This window comes from Colletotrichum fructicola (genome assembly GCF_000319635.2).
Source record: "Colletotrichum fructicola Nara gc5 chromosome Unknown KSG_Nara_v1_contig04, whole genome shotgun sequence".
In the NCBI taxonomy this organism is placed as follows: Eukaryota; Fungi; Ascomycota; class Sordariomycetes; order Glomerellales; family Glomerellaceae; genus Colletotrichum; species Colletotrichum fructicola.
Window position 1 is genome coordinate 5,477,949 of NW_027094054.1, and position 15,921 is coordinate 5,493,869.

A 15,921-nucleotide genomic window follows, 5' to 3' on the forward strand; every position below is an offset into this window, starting at 1 on the left:
ACTGACAACATCATCAAAAAGTCTCTTAGCACACAGCCCTTTGCAGCGCTAGCCTGGTTGGGTCTGTCCATATTGCTTCCGGTACGCAGTCCTATGTTCCAAAGACTGCATTGCGCCGGAATCCCCTAGCTCCTTGGAACCGGCACGACGCAGCACGAGGCTGTACTTGATGACTTCACCTCCATCAGCCATCTGCAGCTGTTTTCGAGCTTTTGCAAGCAAAGTCTCGACAGTTTTCGGTCAACGATTTTTCAGAATCCTTTCCGTAAAGCCGCCGAGCTCTACTCCCTTATATTCGAATCCCAAGCCATGGTCAAGTGCCACCTCTCTTCCCTGCAGCCGTCTCGCGGCCGACAGAAGCTTGGAGTTGACTGGGTGGGCTGATCAGGCTGATCAAAGAATGTTGAAAATGACGGCAGATCCCTCAGAGACATATTCTTCCAGCTGTGGTAGGTATTGCTTGTGTGCGCCTCCGTCTGGTGGAGAGATCGTTGCCGTGGATGAGTATGATGGCAAAAGTATTGCAGAGATACTTCGTAGCCTGAACGAATTTTGTCCTCTAGCTTAGATCTGATGTTCTATGCAGCTGAAATTCCTCATCACGAGCTGACTATACGCTAATCTTTCGATTAGTTTTAGGAAGCTCCCGCTAATCGCCGTTTATATCCACATTAATAGTGACAATTTAAGCTCATCGCCTCTCATATCAACCATGGTGACGCCAAGGTCAACAAACTGCCAACCATGAGTGTGTAGATTCGTGACAGGGTCGCGCGGCGTCTGAAACGTACGCAGAACTGAACCTACCCATGGCTGGATCTCGCCCTCAAAACTGTTGGGGCGAATCCAGGAAGACTGCAGCCTAGAGTTTGGCTTAGAAAGGCTGTTAGCAGACCTCCCGTCCAAAATGTCAGCAGCGTACGAGTTTAATAGCCTAGACTGCTAAGTTCAATTGAGCATCTTTGTTCTGTAAGGTCTTTGTTGTGGTGTGAGAAAAATGCAGCAGAATGATTGTGGAGAAGACATAGCTAGCCAGCTCGCTCGTTATGTACGTTATCTTGATTATTACTCGGTTCCATATATACGGTGTCAGGAGTCAAACGCATCTCAACGCCGCACAAGTCACATTTCCTAAGTTGGCCTGTTTCTGATTCCAATGCTATTACAGGAATAGTATCTGTGTAGTCGCACCCATGACAAGCGTCCATCCTATCAGACTGTCTTCTGCTCTCCAAGCCTGGCTAAACGACATGCTCGTCACAACACTCGCAACGCGGGTTTCCGAATGACTCATTTGCCTGTATTCATCTGGCGATTGATGACCTGGTAGGCTGATGAGACGACCTGTTGATCCACAAAGTAGTGCATTATCGTTTTTCCAGGAGAGATTGTCTAACGCTTACGGGTGCTACTGGTGCCGCCGCAATTAAGTCTAGCAGACAATCGCACACAATTCTTGTGAGCGGGACGCATTAAGTGAGAGGCTTTGTATCAGCGGGCGCTTTTCCACCAGGAATTCTCCGACAGGAGCTTCCCAACTGTTTGCTGCTACTACTGCTGAACGCTGCGCCTACGGTAGATACGATGGGACTCGAGCAGTTTTTTTCCGCACACAACTTTTCAAGCAATTTGTTGCACATACCTGGGATCAACGGCAGAAGTAATGCGGGACAAAATTCAAGTTCTCGGGATCGTCGATAGTAGTTAGTGGTGCTGAGAACTCTTCCGTGCCGTGCATGGTCCGGGAGTGTGGGCCGGCGAACAGCGGAGAATGAACCATTTGGCCAGCCAGGCTCTCGTGATATAGTTGACAATAACTCGCGTGCGAGAATTCGGGCGGACAGATGATGAACCTTTTGTGCAGAGGAAGAGGATGGGACGGACGAGGCTTCTTGTCAGATAAAACCCCAAAACATTTAATCAGACGGACTTCTGACTCAGGTGTTTAATTTATATCAGAATATCCCACCGGGCTACTTTTCTTCTTAGTTAGAAAAGAGGAAGGATCCCACCGGGCTACTCCGTTAGGGCCCATCGCCCACCAGCATTGAACTAGCAGATTTCATGGGCAAGAACTTTCACGTATGAAGCAGAGTTCAGTGTGTGTTTATTTTCTACATATCCCTGCCTTTAGCGAAAGCTTTGCAGGCGCTTTACCCAGTATTTATAGATCTAGGACATGAAGCCTATTATTTATACTTTTACCATATTCATATCGAGATAAGTGTTCATGCTAACCTCTTAAAATCTTCTCAGCATCTTAAGCTGAATTGAAATAAATATAAAGTGATGTTCCTTCCCACTCGACCGACCCGCTTGTTGAATCACTCCAACCAGCGTCGAACCACAACATATCTACACAACATACATTTCATCTCTCAACAATGCAGTTCCTCTACACAGTCATCGCATTTACTTCACTTGCTGTCACTGGAAGTGCTGCCCCCATAGATGCAGCTCCTCTGGTTGAGGCAAGACAGACTGCCGCTAGCCCATGCGAGTCTAACCAGCACTTGGTCTGGAGAACAGGGTCGGAGCCTGGGTTTAAAAACAACGGAGGATGGGAGGTAAGTTTACCTATGTTGACACTGTAATAAGACCTAACTAACTTCACTTCTATCAGTGTCTCACAGATAATAAGGGAGGCTGCAGGGTTTACTTATGGACAACTGACCTTCCTTACTACAGCGTAAGTACAATATATGCTTCTCTTTATTGATAGTTGCTAATTGAGGTTTCTAGTGTCTGATAAACTGAGACATGTGTTCAGATGATGTTCTTCAGAGTGAACTAGAAGAGGCTAGAGATTTTTGCGAGTTGAACGAACTTGATGAGACAATGGCATTGAATGGAGGGCCAGCTAGATGCCTTGAATATTCCCAGATCTTCAAACGGCTTTGATGTGAAAACAAACCTCTTGTACTCTCCACGGGCTCACAAAGGTTCCCTCATGGGTCAGTCAGATCTAATGTTCTCCACGACAAGCAACAACAACGACAACAATACCAACTACCAGAAACGGCAACAACAACGAAGAACACGACAATTAGAAGCCATCCCACCAATGCTGCATAACGGCATCATGCTCGACTGGCTGTCCACACTACCGCCGATGGCGAGATCCGAGTATAATATGCTAGAGCTGGAGACCCCCAAAAGAAGAGTGGAGCTGGCGTGGCTGGCAACATCAGACACTCGCTGACGTAGCTTGCCGCGGATCGAGATCTTCGCCACAGGTTTGGGCATAGTGTAGACTTTTCTACTCGATACGGAGAATGACCATGTCCGTCTCAATATCACATCTACGACATGATAAATGCGGGGCTGTACGATTGCAATCGTAGCAATAATAGAAAATACGCGAGTTGGCAGAGAGCCACGAAGAACAGGAAGTCCGAAGTAAACGGGTCTTAGCTTTTCATTAGAGTAAGTCGCTATCTAAAGTGTCTTGTTTCGCTCTTGCCACCAGTTGTGTAACGGCGGTCCTCCCACGCACAAGATGTTTATCGGCGTATCCAACAGAAACCGGTCAATAACCTCCGGCGGCGCGACATCGAGATCGTCAAAGCGCAAAAGCCGCTGGCCGTAATGTCGCATCATTCGCGAGAACCCAGGGACGGCCTCTGTGGCTTTTAGAAGTAGGTAACTTGTCTCGAATATGCCAGTGAGTACTATTTGATCCATGATCGGTTTCGCAGCGTCTGATCAGGTTGAAACACATTGTTCAGAGGATTTGTGCTTGTATGATTTGGATAATCATGACTTACCCATGCCGAATCTGTCCATCTCCCGCTCCGTTTCCACTACTTGGTACTTGGTGAAGAGCGGATCGTTGGACTCTAACTTCCTTGCTTGGATGTGTAAGTTGTATAGGTTGATCTCGAACGGGCTACCTCGCGTTGCCCAGACCGTCCAAAAGTCTTGTTTGTGTGCTTTCTCCACGGACTGAACGAGGTCGTTAACTACTTCTTTCTCCAACATCCACTGGACACTGGACAGACACGGTTAGCGACGGGCAACGCGGAACGAATTTACAGCCTTACCTCTCCAAGTTCCACAAAGCCTTGCCAAAAGACTCGATATCCCGGCCAAGAACATTAGCCGATCCAGTGATCAAGGAGACCATAAAATCAGTCCTCGAGTTCTTGGATCTCCAAACCGTCGGTGTCTTGATGTAGCTATCAAACACTTCTCGCATGCTAAACGGCTGTACGACGACTGCCTCCGAATCAAGCCATAGACCCCAGTCGTACTTAAGCTCTATCGCCGCTGACATCTTCTTGATTGTCTGATACTGGTATCTCCCGCGCTCATTCAGGAGGGCAGACGTATCGCCAGCGCTAATGTTTCCTTTAATCATCGAACGGAAGGCGTCCGGGACGATATCGTAAAAGTTTGTGATATTAATCTTAGGCTTCGGTCCGTTGATATTCACCCTCGGCGTAGGGAATATACTAAACCTCTCGCCGCAACGTTTTAGCCCATCAATAGCATCTTGGAAAGCCTTCACCTCCTTAGAATCGGACACGATGAGGTGGATATCGACTTCTTGGTGGTCGGTGCAGAGGCACATATAAGACTGGAGGAAGTCGACGACGTAGGGTAGGTGTTTTGTCTGTTTAACAACTGATCAGCACCCATTGCACAAGCGCGTACCATATGATGGGGGTTCATGAGACGCACGTAAGTGGGCATGATAATGGCGTATGTCGCTTGGCCTTTTCCGTTCGGCCTTGACTTTGAACCTCCGCCGGGTCTGGCAAACAACAGGTCAACTTCAGCGGGTCGTCCTAAACCCTCGGGAACGAATGGAGCTAGGAAGTCGGGTGCGGTCTTTGACTGGCTGCCTGCGATGTGGAGAGCGCGCAAGTGAAGGTGTGGGAACAAGCTGTAACTGAAGAAAAACACCAAAACAACGACGCAACTGAGACAGCACAGGTACAGCACACGAGCCTGTGCTGTTTGGGCGGAAAATCTTTTGATCAACAACATGTTCTGGAACTTATCATCGTCGATTGCTTATGCAGTCTACGAACTGTTCGGTAACAGCGGCCATCTATCTATATAGGCTAGAAGATCGGATGCAATTAGCCCGCTTGCTTGCGCGTTCAAAGTTTGTCTTCCCCAGGCCACAACTCACTCCTCGGGGCCGGCCTCGATCAATTGTCATGGGTAGATGGACTCGGAATCAGAGGCTTAACCCTATCGTCAGTTCATCAGGGATGTCGACCAACGCCTGAGAGTTTTTGAAAAGGAGACAGGTATGGGTTGAACTCATGATGTTAACTTCCGCGTTCTGATACGCTCGTACTCCGCCCATGCCAAATGTCAGGATGAGTTCCCCGCACTCCACTCCGTGCCGCCCTAGTCCGCTTCACTTCTGTCATATTTCCCGCACCCGGCGACGCGCACGGGGCGAGTTGATCCTGGGGGGAGCCATGTAGCTGTCGCCCGCACCGGTTGATGCACTGAATCATATCTGCTTCCTTCTGGCCACAATATGGAATAGGGAAGAACACACAATATTCCTTCTGGCCACTGATCAGAGCGTTGTTTCTCCTCCTTCGAGTATGTGACTTCATGGCATATGGGGAGTCGGCAAGACTTACGCTGCTTTGATAGGCATATGTCAACGTCACAGTCATGCCAGGCCACGCATTCAACGGCAGCCTCCCACTCTCAACCCAGCCTGCGAGCCCTTCTCTGCACCTCTTCATGCACCCCTGCGAGGAATTTAGCCAGCAGAATTTGTCCTTCGTTCTAGCCGTCGAACAAACAACCGCATCAAACGCTTCATCCACCGCCGTCAACCTTGGCCGCGTCATAGACATCACCGCCTCAGTCGAAAAATCCACGAGATTAGTCTTATGGACACCGCCCGAAGACTCCCAGAACACATGGCGTATAATGGCATGGTACACACGCTACACCAACCAGCGCTCCATCGACGCCGCGCCCGACGCTGTGTCGTGGTTGCAGAACGGGTCCTGAGTCACAGACCACTTCAGCGCCGCGAGGGCGAAGAAGTTGACGGACTTCTTTGACGAGGATATCATCCTTGAAGATGAGGATAAAAAGCTCCTCGCTCGCGTGGGGAAATATGGTATGTGGACTTCAACCCCATAAAAGCCAGAAGCTGTTGCTAACATCTGAACATTCAAGCCTGGGAAGACAGCATGGAAATGGACACAGCCCTCTGGTGGACGCACGACTTCGCCGACAGCTTTCGCACACAAAGAGGATACGACATCGCAACCTGCCTCCCCTTCCTCATCCAGCGCGAAAACTACTGGGCAGCCCAGAACCTCCCCTACGGCGAATCCTTCCTCTCGCAGGACAACAACAACCTAATCTCGCGCTGCAACGACGACTATCGCCTCACTCTCCAACACGGATACGAGAAATACACTCGCGCAACGTCGGAATGGGCCCACGAACGGGGGCTGGAGTACTCCAATCAGCCAGCTTACAACCTGCCACTGAACATGGTAAGTCTACCTCCACCCGGAACTACACACTTATTACTGCCAAACTCAGCTAACTCACATCACACCACCAGCTCGACTCAATTCCCCTCGTCAATGCACCCGAAGGTGAATCGCTCGGCTTCAACGACTCGCCTTCCCTCTACCGCCACCTCTGCGGCCCAGCCCACATGGCTCGCAACTCCGTCATCTCCTCCGAAGCCGGCGCCGTCAACGGCGCATCCTACACTCAAACCATCCAAGACCTCCTCCGCACCGTCCGCCGCGGTCTCGCGGGAGGGGTGAGCATAAACGTCTTCCACGGGTACGCCTACTCGGGCGTCTACGCACAGACGACGTGGCCTGGGTATACCGTCTTCTCGTACACGTTTACGGACATGTGGGGGCCGAGGATGCCGGCTTGGAGGAGTCGACACAACGGGGAGAACGGCGCAGGGTTCATGGCGGATGCGATGGCGTATGTTGCAAGAAACCAGTTTATCAGCCAAATCGGTACCGCGAGGGTCGATCTTGCGTTCTATCAGTACGCGGCACCGTTCGCCAAGGTCGTCTATGACAGTGATAACCTTGAAAGGTTGGGTTTCACGTACGACTACCTCGGGCCTGCGAGCTTCTCTTCCTCAAACGCCATTGTCGGCGAGGGGGGTGTCCTCGCGCCGGATGGACCAGCGTACAAAGCCCTCATCTTTGCCGACCAGACAAAGTTGACGCCGGAGATGGCGGCGCAAACAAAGGCGTTCGCGGAAGCAGGGCTGCCGATCTTTGTTATTGGAAGCACGGACTTCCAGAGTGTTGGTGTCGATGGAGCCGCTTCTGTTCCAGAGATTATGGCAAATGCTCTTGCCATGGAGGGTGTTACTGTGCTTGCGTCCGCGGAGCAGTTACCTGCTGCTCTCGCTGCCCTCAATATCCGGCCTCGGGTTTCGTTTCCGCAAGACAACGCTGTCGAGAAGTGGTATACATTCTCGCGGAGCACAGAAGATGGGCAAATTGCGTTTTTTTACAATGACGGCGGAAACACCACGACTGCTAACATCAGCTTCCTTGATGTGGCTGGCAGGACGCCCTACACTCCGGACGCCTGGACTGGGTCGGTATCGCCGCTTCTGCAGTACACCATCGAGGATAACAACATCGTCCTGCCGGTGACGCTCGCTGCGAACCAGACCACCATCCTCGCCTTTTTCAACCAGACCTCAGATGCAAGCGATGAAAACGGCACATCCATCCTGCCTCGCCCACCTCGCACTCACATAACATCCCGAAGCCCTCCTCTACACTGACACCCAAGATGCCAATACGACCACCGCGACAAACAACACCCGCATCACAGCGCACCTCGGACCCGGCACCGCAACAGTAACCCTCGCCACCGGTCAAACCCTAGCCTTCACCGCCTCTCAGCTGCCAGAAGCAACAGACCTCGACGCATGGAACATCACAGTCAACGACTGGCGCAGCGACAACGACTCCTTTTCAATGGAAACCGCGATCACACCGCACCAGTTCCCCGACACCCGGCTCGCCCCCTGGAAGGACATGGACCCCGTAAACTTAGGTGACACGAGCGGCACGGCAGACTACGAGACCACCTTCCGAACCCCTTTCTCATCCGTTGCGGACCAGCGCTTGGGCGCTCGTCTTCACCTAGGCGCCATCACCGACGCCGTGATACTATGGGTGAATGGCGACAAAGTCATCTTCGACGTCAACAGCTCGCCTGATGTAGTGGTGGATATGACGAAATATCTGAACCCTGCAGGCGACGACAATGTGGTCAAGGTGGAAGTTGCTTCGACACTGTACAATCGTGTAAGAGCGGAGCAGGACAGCATCATGACGTTTGGTGTCGCTGCTTCCGTGCCGGGTGCTAGCTTTTTCAATGCCAATCCGGCGAAAGTGTATGGACTCAAAGGTCCTGTGTTGATTCAATGGGTCGAGGTTGTTGACGTGCTTTGAAGTTGCGCCGTCGAAGTCTGAACAAACGTTTGTGGTACAAAATCAATGTTTTCGAGCTGGTCTAGCTTTTTCCAGAACAGAGCGTTCATGGCGCCGCAGAGGCCAAGAACACAGAAATGGTTCCCATCATATTGAACATAAATCGGATCTCTACTTCTCGAAAAACTGCTCCGATAATAAATGTAGCTGACGAAACCTTGCTCAGCTGTAGCATGATAACAACGGATGGCTTGCGACTCGAGTTGTGTGTTTCACACTTGTTCCTAATTACGCAATGAGCATCAATCTTGCCTTGCGATTCCACATGCATAGTCAGATTGCTTTCTACCTGGTGAAAACACAATCTAGGATGCCATAACGTGACTTTCACAGCGCACATTATCCGTAAGTCGCACCGGCAGCTTTGTCTTGAGCCCCAGAGTCAAGATTGGCGTTGAGGATTAAGACGGGTGGTTGCCTAGAGTCCCAGGCAGGTCTGCCTGTATCAATCTCTCAATACCTTACCTTGTATTACTCGACGCCCTTTGTCAGCCGTTCCGTTTCGCTTGAGTTTCTCCAAGTATGGTGTGAGTCTTCCATAGACCATTCCCCACGTCTCTAGACACTCCCTTTCAATGTTCAGTCAGGCGAGTCTTAATGATTACTCACATTCGTTCCTAGTTGAACGAACTTGATGAGATAAGGATATTGAATGAAGGATCAGTTGTCTTGAAAGTTCCCATCTTTCAACGGCTTTGATGTGAAAAATCAAATCTCATGCGTTCCCACGAAGGTCCACTTATGTGTCAGTCACGTCTAATGTGAATAGGCAATAACGCAGGAAGCAGGGTGTGAGAGCTGTTAACTGACTCTTTTGCACCTAATTCCATGAAGAATAGTCGGCAAGGCATCAAAAACGCCAGACTCCCTCTTAAAGCGAATTGATCGGAAGAAACAAGTAGCGAGAGGTAGCCTGGCGTTTCTTTCCAACAGCATCCAGTGCACAAAAGTCTACCTCAGGCTTCCATTGTCGTCCCCAAGGGTCCAAATCAAATGAAGAAGGCTCGAATCTCTTACTTTCAAGAACCTCCTTCCCAGATCTATCTGTCTTTTCCTTCCTTCTCAATCAACTACAAATATCCGGCCAACTGACGCCCCCCATCTCAATTTCTTCTTCTCCTCAACATCTCACCATCTACTCACAAAACTTTGCATCTCGCTTTACCTGTACAACGCCTACACAACAAAGTATCACTTCCAACCGCAAGTAAGTAAGAAAATTTACATCTTCTTTTTCGTCTTTTGTTCATGCCTGCTACCTCACCCGCGCGCCTTTCTCACATACTAATATCTGCCAGCCACGATGCCTCCCAAGAAGAACACCTCCACCGATGAGGCCGGCGCCTCCGCCACCCCTTCCCACGACTACTCCGAGGGCGAGATCCAGCTCCTGGTCGCCATCATCAAGCAACTCCCCCGTCCCACCTACGACGCCGACAAGATCGCAGAGGAGATCGGCTCCGCCTCGGGCAGCAGCGTTCGCAAGCGCGTCTCCAACGCCATCGCCAAGCACGGCTGGTTCGGCGGCAGTGCTGGTGCCGCTGGCGACGACGAGGCTGGCACCCCGGGCACCACCCCGGCAAAGAAGCCCCGCGGCAAGCGCACCCCCAAGAAGAAGGCGCCCTCTGACGAAGAGGAAGGCGACGCCCAGGAGCAGGAGACTCCTTCCAAGAAGAAGCCCCGCGTCAGCAAGGCTAAAGCCAAGGCCAAGGCTGAGGAGGACGTTGAAGATGAGGCTGTTCAGCTGGAGGAGCCCGTCAAGCAGGAGGCTGGTGACGGTGCTGCCAAGGCTGAGATCTGAGTATTGCGGAGGAGATTTGGGATCACACGTTGGGAAGGCAGGCACGTTTGGGATGGTTCTTTCTAGCACAGCTTGGGATGCTTATCACGGGATGAAGTTTTGATCCGGCGGGAACGAGCACTAGGAAATTATGGCTACTCGAGAAAAGAAGAACAGAACTTTCTCGCATACTTGCGTTTGACTCGTTGTCTTTTCATCGTCCTCGGTCTTCGTCGTCTTGGATCTTCGTGGTCCGAATTTCTTATCGTCTTGCTTTTGAAATGTCTTGCTTTGGCAGTGATGACTCTAGCGTTGCAATTGATGCCCGGTTGATTTCTTGACACATTGGAAGGTGCCCTGACCCATAGGTCTTTCCTCAAGAACCATGCAAAGAGTCTTTCCAAATCAGGAACTCACGCTAATTGTTTCTTTTTCTTCTAGCGCACCGTTGTATGCCATGACGTTACGCGGTCAGTTCTGCCACGCTCACAGACCGCCTCGATCCATGACATCATGCGGCTTTCACCTCAACTCCATCAATGGAAAACGAAGCATATATGAGCTTTCCTGCCTCACCCAAGTTGGTGCTCACAACTAATATTTCTCATCTCCAAGTACAGTATTCGCCCTCCATCTCACCATGACCCCGAAAAAGACCACAAAGGATGAGTCCTCAGACGCTGAAGCCACGTCCCCTGACCCTGGCACCAAGCGCAAAGCCTCCGAAACCGACGTCGAAAAAGACACCTCAGCCTCTAAACCAGACACCAAAAAGCCAAAGAAATCCTCAAACTCCAAGGACACCATAGAATGGCTCCTAAGCGACGAAGCCTTCTCCCTCGCCTTCCCCTCCCTGCCCCCTGGCCACGGCGAGGTCGACTGGGACTCCACCACACAACCTCAAAAGACGCCTCCCCCAGAAGACGCCGGGAAGAAGAAGCCCAAGGATGATGATGAAGAGCTGCCGCTGCTCACGTACCCGGACTCCAGCCTCACGCCCTTCCAGAACCTCGTCGCGGCGCTGCTGCTGAGCAAGCCCATCTCGCACCGCCTGGGCCTGCGCACGATCAACACGCTGCTGAACGAGCCGTTTGGGCTACGCACGCTCAAGGATGTGGATGAGGCGGGGTTTGAGGGGCGAAGGAAGGTGATGTGGGAGGCGCGGACGCAGCATAAGGAGAAGTCGGCTGCGCAGCTGGGGGATCTTGTGGATGGTGTGAGGGGGATTTGTGGTGAGGGAGAGGAGGATGGGAGTGTAGAGCAGATGGAGGGGCTACGAGCGCAGGTCAAGGAATTGAAGAGTGTGGAGGAGGCGCAGAAGAAGGTTGAGAAGATCTTGACGGATGGGATTAAGGGGGTTGGGCCGACGGGGGCGGGGATCTTCTTGAGGCGGGTGCAGGGTGATTGGGAAGAGGTGTTTCCGTATGCCGATCAGAGGGCGTTGGAGGTTGCGGTCAAGTTTGGGTTGATTGAGGAGGGAGATGGGGCGCAGGAGTTGGCGAAAAGCGTTGAAGATGATAGGGGGAAGTTTGTGAAGCTACTTGATGTACTTGTTGGGATACAGCTAGAGAAGAAGACGGAGGAGGCATTGGAGAAAGTAGGCGTCACGAAATAACTCAGGAACCCACGTCAATGGAGCTCATTATTGCTCGTTCATCGTTATTCATAGAGGTTAAGCTTGCTAGTTAAACATGCTTGATTCCGCCCGCAGGTATCAATCCTCGTCGCCGTCACCGTTTTCAATGCCCTGGTCATTCTAGTACCGAGGATTCTGTCCGTAATCTGGGTTCTGGCCGTGGCCTTGGTTCTGGTCGTATCCTTGGTTGCCGCCATAGTAGCCCTGGTTTCCTCCGTAGCTCTGGTTTCCTCCATGTCCCTGATTCTGACCTCCGTAGTTCTGCTGACCGGAGTGGTGCTGCTCGGATTGGTATCCCTGGTGCTGCTGATACTGGTCAGGGCGGTACTCCTGATGCTGCTGCTGTTGGTACTGATCGGGCCGGTATTCTTGGTGTTGCTGCTGCTGGTAGTTGCCGGGGTTGTATCCCTGCTGCTGGCCACCCGACTCGTGGTGCGAGGGGGGAGGAGGGTAGTTGCCCTGCGCAGGAGGAACGGGCTGGTTGCCGCCACCAAGCTGCACGTTCGGTGATCCGACGCTAACACCCTCGTTTCCGATGTCATCCGGCACGTTGATCTTCACATTAGGAAGATACTTCTGCACCTTGGTCTCGACCATGTTCTGCACGAACACCCAGCTCTCGCGCTCGAACTTGCGATGACCTCCGTTGACGACGCCCAAGATGCTCTCACGCAGCGTCTCCTGTACTTTGCGGATCAGGCCGCGGATCTTGCTCACCAGCTTCACCTTGATGTCGTCTCCGAAGCCACGGTCTGTCGAGCCTCCAGCCTCGCGGTCGAGCTGTGAGTCGAAGGGGTTGCCGCCAAGGATCTTCTCCAATGGCCGCTGGAACTGGTCGGGCAGGAGCTCGAAGAGCTGCTTCTCGATACCTCCGAGGATGTTGCGGAACTCCAGACGGACCTCTCTGTGAACCTTCGCAAGACCTGTGCTCAGCTTGTCGCTGATGACCCTGGAGAAGCCGCTTCCGCTTCCGCCTTCATCACCGTCGCGGTCACCTAGGCCTCGGGAGGCACTCTCGCCAGAGGAGTGCTTCTTACCGAACAAACCACCGATGCCCTTGACCAGGTCCTTCACTTGGTCCTCGACTTCACCCTTCATGCCATCGCCGAGGTCTCGCGTGCTCGTGTTGCCGCGAAGCCAGCGCTTGATGTGATCCAGTGCGATGCGGGTGAACTGCTCGGCGATGGGCGCATGCTGGTCCCTCAGCTTCGCGCCGACCTTTTCCTTGATCTCGGGGCTGATGAGGCGGGCCTTCTCCTCGGGGTTGCGGGCGGCATCCTTGACCGTGTTGCTTAGCACTCCAAGAAGTCCATCGAGCTCGAACTTGTTTCCTCCGCCCTGCCTGTCGTCTCCGATGTGGTCCTGCACCGCGTTGATGGCAGCCGAGAGGAAGCCCTTTGCACCGCGAGAGAACGAATCGGTGTGGTCGATGCCACGGGACTGGGTCTCACCTCCTCCTCCTCCCCCCCGGCCTTCAGTCAAGTCGAAAATCTCCCTCAGATCATCTCCGGCGCCATCGGTGATCTTGCTGAAGCTCTGGGTGAGCTTTGCGATCTCATCGGCGAAGGGCAGGGACTGGCCGCCGTAGGAGTCCGGAGGCGAGTCATTTAAGCTCCGGGCGCCGCTGGGATCCTTGTCCTTGTTGAAGAGCGAGCGGAAGGCGTCAATGACCTGGTCCTCGAGGCTGTCGATGGTCTTGTTCTGGAAAATCTCGAGCTCGGAGGTGATGCGGGGTTGGATCTGGGGCGCGAGCGAGTCGACGTACTTGTCGATCTTCTCGAAGACGACGTCAGGGATGGGAGACATGGCTGCAGTCGGAAAAGAAGGGAATGTGGTAAGGACGGTCGGTGGTGGTCCGGCGGGTGATGTCGCAGCGAAAGGGGCTGGCGTGCTATGCCCAACTTGTACTTCGCGCTGGTGAGGCAGAGCTGTGAGGCAGCCGGGGTGAGCTCCTGCGTGCTGAGTGTGTGAGCTGAGTGTGTGAGCTGAGCTGACTGAGCTGCACCGACCGAGCTTAGGTGCGGGGAGGTGGGGTGGTACGTGTCGGATCACGTGTGGTGACGTCAGCCACGGTGAAACGGATGCCAAGAAGGGGCAACGGTCCAGGCAACGGTCAACGTTCTACACGGAGGACAACCGTCAAAGCTTCCGTCCTCATAGAGAGTAGTGCATGCACAGTAATGCAGTTATGCAATTGTGTTATTATTACGATGGATGCCACGAACTTGAACCCAACGCATCCTAGACTTCTCTATTTCAAAGACTCAAGAATGAGCTTCTTGTATCCTTCAACAGCATCTTCCAAGTCCGCGACAGTGATTCGCTCATCATTCGAATGCGCCACAAGAATGGTGCCGGGACCATACAAATATTTCTTATGATCGCCTTCAAGATACGGAACGTCCGTGTAATAATTCGCAATAGTTGTGTTGAAGCCTGAAAATGTTAGCGGATTATCCAGTCATGTGTTGACATAGTTGCAACTTACCTTCAACATCATAGTCCAAGCTGACAGGCTTCCCGCCTATGTTGAAAGAGAGGCTGACATGTTCTGGCGTAGCGGCATACGCTGCTTTGCTGATCACGTCCTTGATGCTATCAATGTCATCGACGGCAACCCGAATTGACGCTCTCGCAGTAGCATTCTCCGGGATGACGTTGCTCGCGATCCCGCCCTCGATCACACCGACGTTCAAGGTCGTGTTGCCAAATTCCTCGGACGACGGCAACTCGGCGCCGATGATTGCCCCCAAAGAGCGCACGAGAAGATCAATCGCGTTACGGCCTTGCTCGGGATATCCAGAATGTCCAGCAATTCCAGAAGCCGTGACGTTGAGGGCGAGGACACCCTTGTGGGCCCGTACAAGCTGGTTCTCCGTCGGTTCGCCAAAGACCACGGCCTCCCAGGTTAGGTTGAGGTTGTTGGCCGCCTTCATCCCGTCGCCGCCGACCTCCTCTCCGACTACGAACAGGAGGGAGACATCTCCTTCGCTGATCTCACCGCTCGCGAGAAGGTCTTCCACGGCGGTGACCTGAGCAGCGATGCTGCCCTTGGCATCGGACGTTCCGCGGCCCCGGATCTCGTCGCCATTGCGAGAGTATGGAATGTACGGCGGCACGGTGTCGTAATGTGAGGTGAGCAGAACGCGAGCCTCGCGGGAGCTACCAGAGTACGCGTAGACGTTCTGGCGGCCAGCAGTGACAGTCTGCAATTCGACGGTGAAGTTGTTCTCGAGGTACGTCTTCAGGACGTCCGTTCCGGGCGCTTCGGCATTGGAGGTTGAGTCGACCTCGACGAGGGACTTGTGCAGCGCGAGAAGGGCTTCGGTGTACGATGCAGCTCGGGCCGGTGAACCCGCTAACGAGAGGATAACGCTGGCGAGCGTGAGGGCTTTCATGATGCGGACCCGGAATGAATTGAACCTGAGCGAGCAGCGTGAACCCGGGGAAATTTCTCGAGCGAGTTGGGACCCAGCCGGTTATTATCGCGTTGTGTTGTGCGTTATCGGCGGCTGTTGTATTGATCATCACCGCTGAGCATGGCGTGATGACGAAACCCTGCTTTCAATCCGACTCTAGATGCGGTTCGCTGCAGGTGCAGCGGGAGGGGTAACACAGCGCCAAGATGATAAGTGTGGGGGACGCGATGATTAGATCTCGGTCTCCCGCTTGTCTAACCGACAGTAAAATGTTTCGTCGGTCAGACGTTCGAGCTCAATTGAGGATGGATGTTGGAGGGGGAAAGCACTTGAGTGCGAAATCAATGTGGGCCGAGGTTGCGAGAGGGATGACGGCTTGCATTCCAACGAACCTTTTTCAAGCTTCCACGAGTTAGCAAACTCTCACCAATATGGGGCATGCTCCGGAGGATCTTGCGACACATCGATGCTCGGAACGGGGAGGAAATTGACCAAAGCAACAATTCAGAATTCTTTTTTCTTTTCTGGAATTTCACAATCACTATGATTTCCTTTGGGCTTCAAAGTTGGTCGGCCAAGTCACCACCCTGACTCCTTCAAAGC

General features: G+C 52.8%; 7 protein-coding genes across 7 annotated transcripts; 4 read left to right on the forward strand and 3 right to left on the reverse strand.

Annotated features, from left to right (window-relative positions):
• Nucleotides 1-3,438: 3,438 nt before the first annotated feature.
• CGGC5_v008384 (uncharacterized protein) lies at nucleotides 3,439-4,695 on the reverse strand (the record flags this gene model as incomplete). The annotated part of the gene is made up of 4 exons (XM_066152007.1): nucleotides 3,439-3,701; nucleotides 3,768-3,991; nucleotides 4,044-4,615; nucleotides 4,657-4,695. 4 exons carry the CDS (start codon nucleotides 4,693-4,695, stop codon nucleotides 3,439-3,441), a joined length of 1,098 nt encoding a protein of 365 aa, XP_066008859.1.
• Nucleotides 4,696-5,643: 948 nt separating this feature from the next.
• CGGC5_v008385 (uncharacterized protein) lies at nucleotides 5,644-7,768 on the forward strand (the record flags this gene model as incomplete). Its single annotated transcript, XM_032026746.1, has 4 exons — nucleotides 5,644-5,915; nucleotides 6,009-6,103; nucleotides 6,163-6,488; nucleotides 6,560-7,768. 4 exons carry the CDS (start codon nucleotides 5,644-5,646, stop codon nucleotides 7,766-7,768), a joined length of 1,902 nt encoding a protein of 633 aa, XP_031891949.1.
• Nucleotides 7,769-7,964: 196 nt separating this feature from the next.
• CGGC5_v008386 (uncharacterized protein) lies at nucleotides 7,965-8,444 on the forward strand (the record flags this gene model as incomplete). The annotated part of the gene is made up of 1 exon (XM_032026758.1): nucleotides 7,965-8,444. The coding sequence occupies one exon, from the start codon at nucleotides 7,965-7,967 to the stop codon at nucleotides 8,442-8,444; it is 480 nt and encodes a 159-aa protein (XP_031892235.1).
• A 1,342-nt stretch (nucleotides 8,445-9,786) lies between these two features.
• On the forward strand, nucleotides 9,787-10,284 carry CGGC5_v008387 (uncharacterized protein; the record flags this gene model as incomplete). The annotated part of the gene is made up of 1 exon (XM_032026769.1): nucleotides 9,787-10,284. The coding sequence occupies one exon, from the start codon at nucleotides 9,787-9,789 to the stop codon at nucleotides 10,282-10,284; it is 498 nt and encodes a 165-aa protein (XP_031892234.1).
• Nucleotides 10,285-10,903: 619 nt separating this feature from the next.
• CGGC5_v008388 (uncharacterized protein) lies at nucleotides 10,904-11,878 on the forward strand (the record flags this gene model as incomplete). Its single annotated transcript, XM_032026780.1, has 1 exon — nucleotides 10,904-11,878. The coding sequence occupies one exon, from the start codon at nucleotides 10,904-10,906 to the stop codon at nucleotides 11,876-11,878; it is 975 nt and encodes a 324-aa protein (XP_031892237.1).
• A 141-nt stretch (nucleotides 11,879-12,019) lies between these two features.
• CGGC5_v008389 (uncharacterized protein) lies at nucleotides 12,020-13,705 on the reverse strand (the record flags this gene model as incomplete). The annotated part of the gene is made up of 1 exon (XM_032026791.1): nucleotides 12,020-13,705. The coding sequence occupies one exon, from the start codon at nucleotides 13,703-13,705 to the stop codon at nucleotides 12,020-12,022; it is 1,686 nt and encodes a 561-aa protein (XP_031892236.1).
• Nucleotides 13,706-14,150: 445 nt separating this feature from the next.
• CGGC5_v008390 (Peptidase M20 domain-containing protein) lies at nucleotides 14,151-15,297 on the reverse strand (the record flags this gene model as incomplete). Its single annotated transcript, XM_032026802.1, has 2 exons — nucleotides 14,151-14,335; nucleotides 14,388-15,297. The coding sequence occupies 2 exons, from the start codon at nucleotides 15,295-15,297 to the stop codon at nucleotides 14,151-14,153; spliced, it is 1,095 nt and encodes a 364-aa protein (XP_031891839.1).
• Between the last annotated feature and the right edge of the window lie 624 nt (nucleotides 15,298-15,921).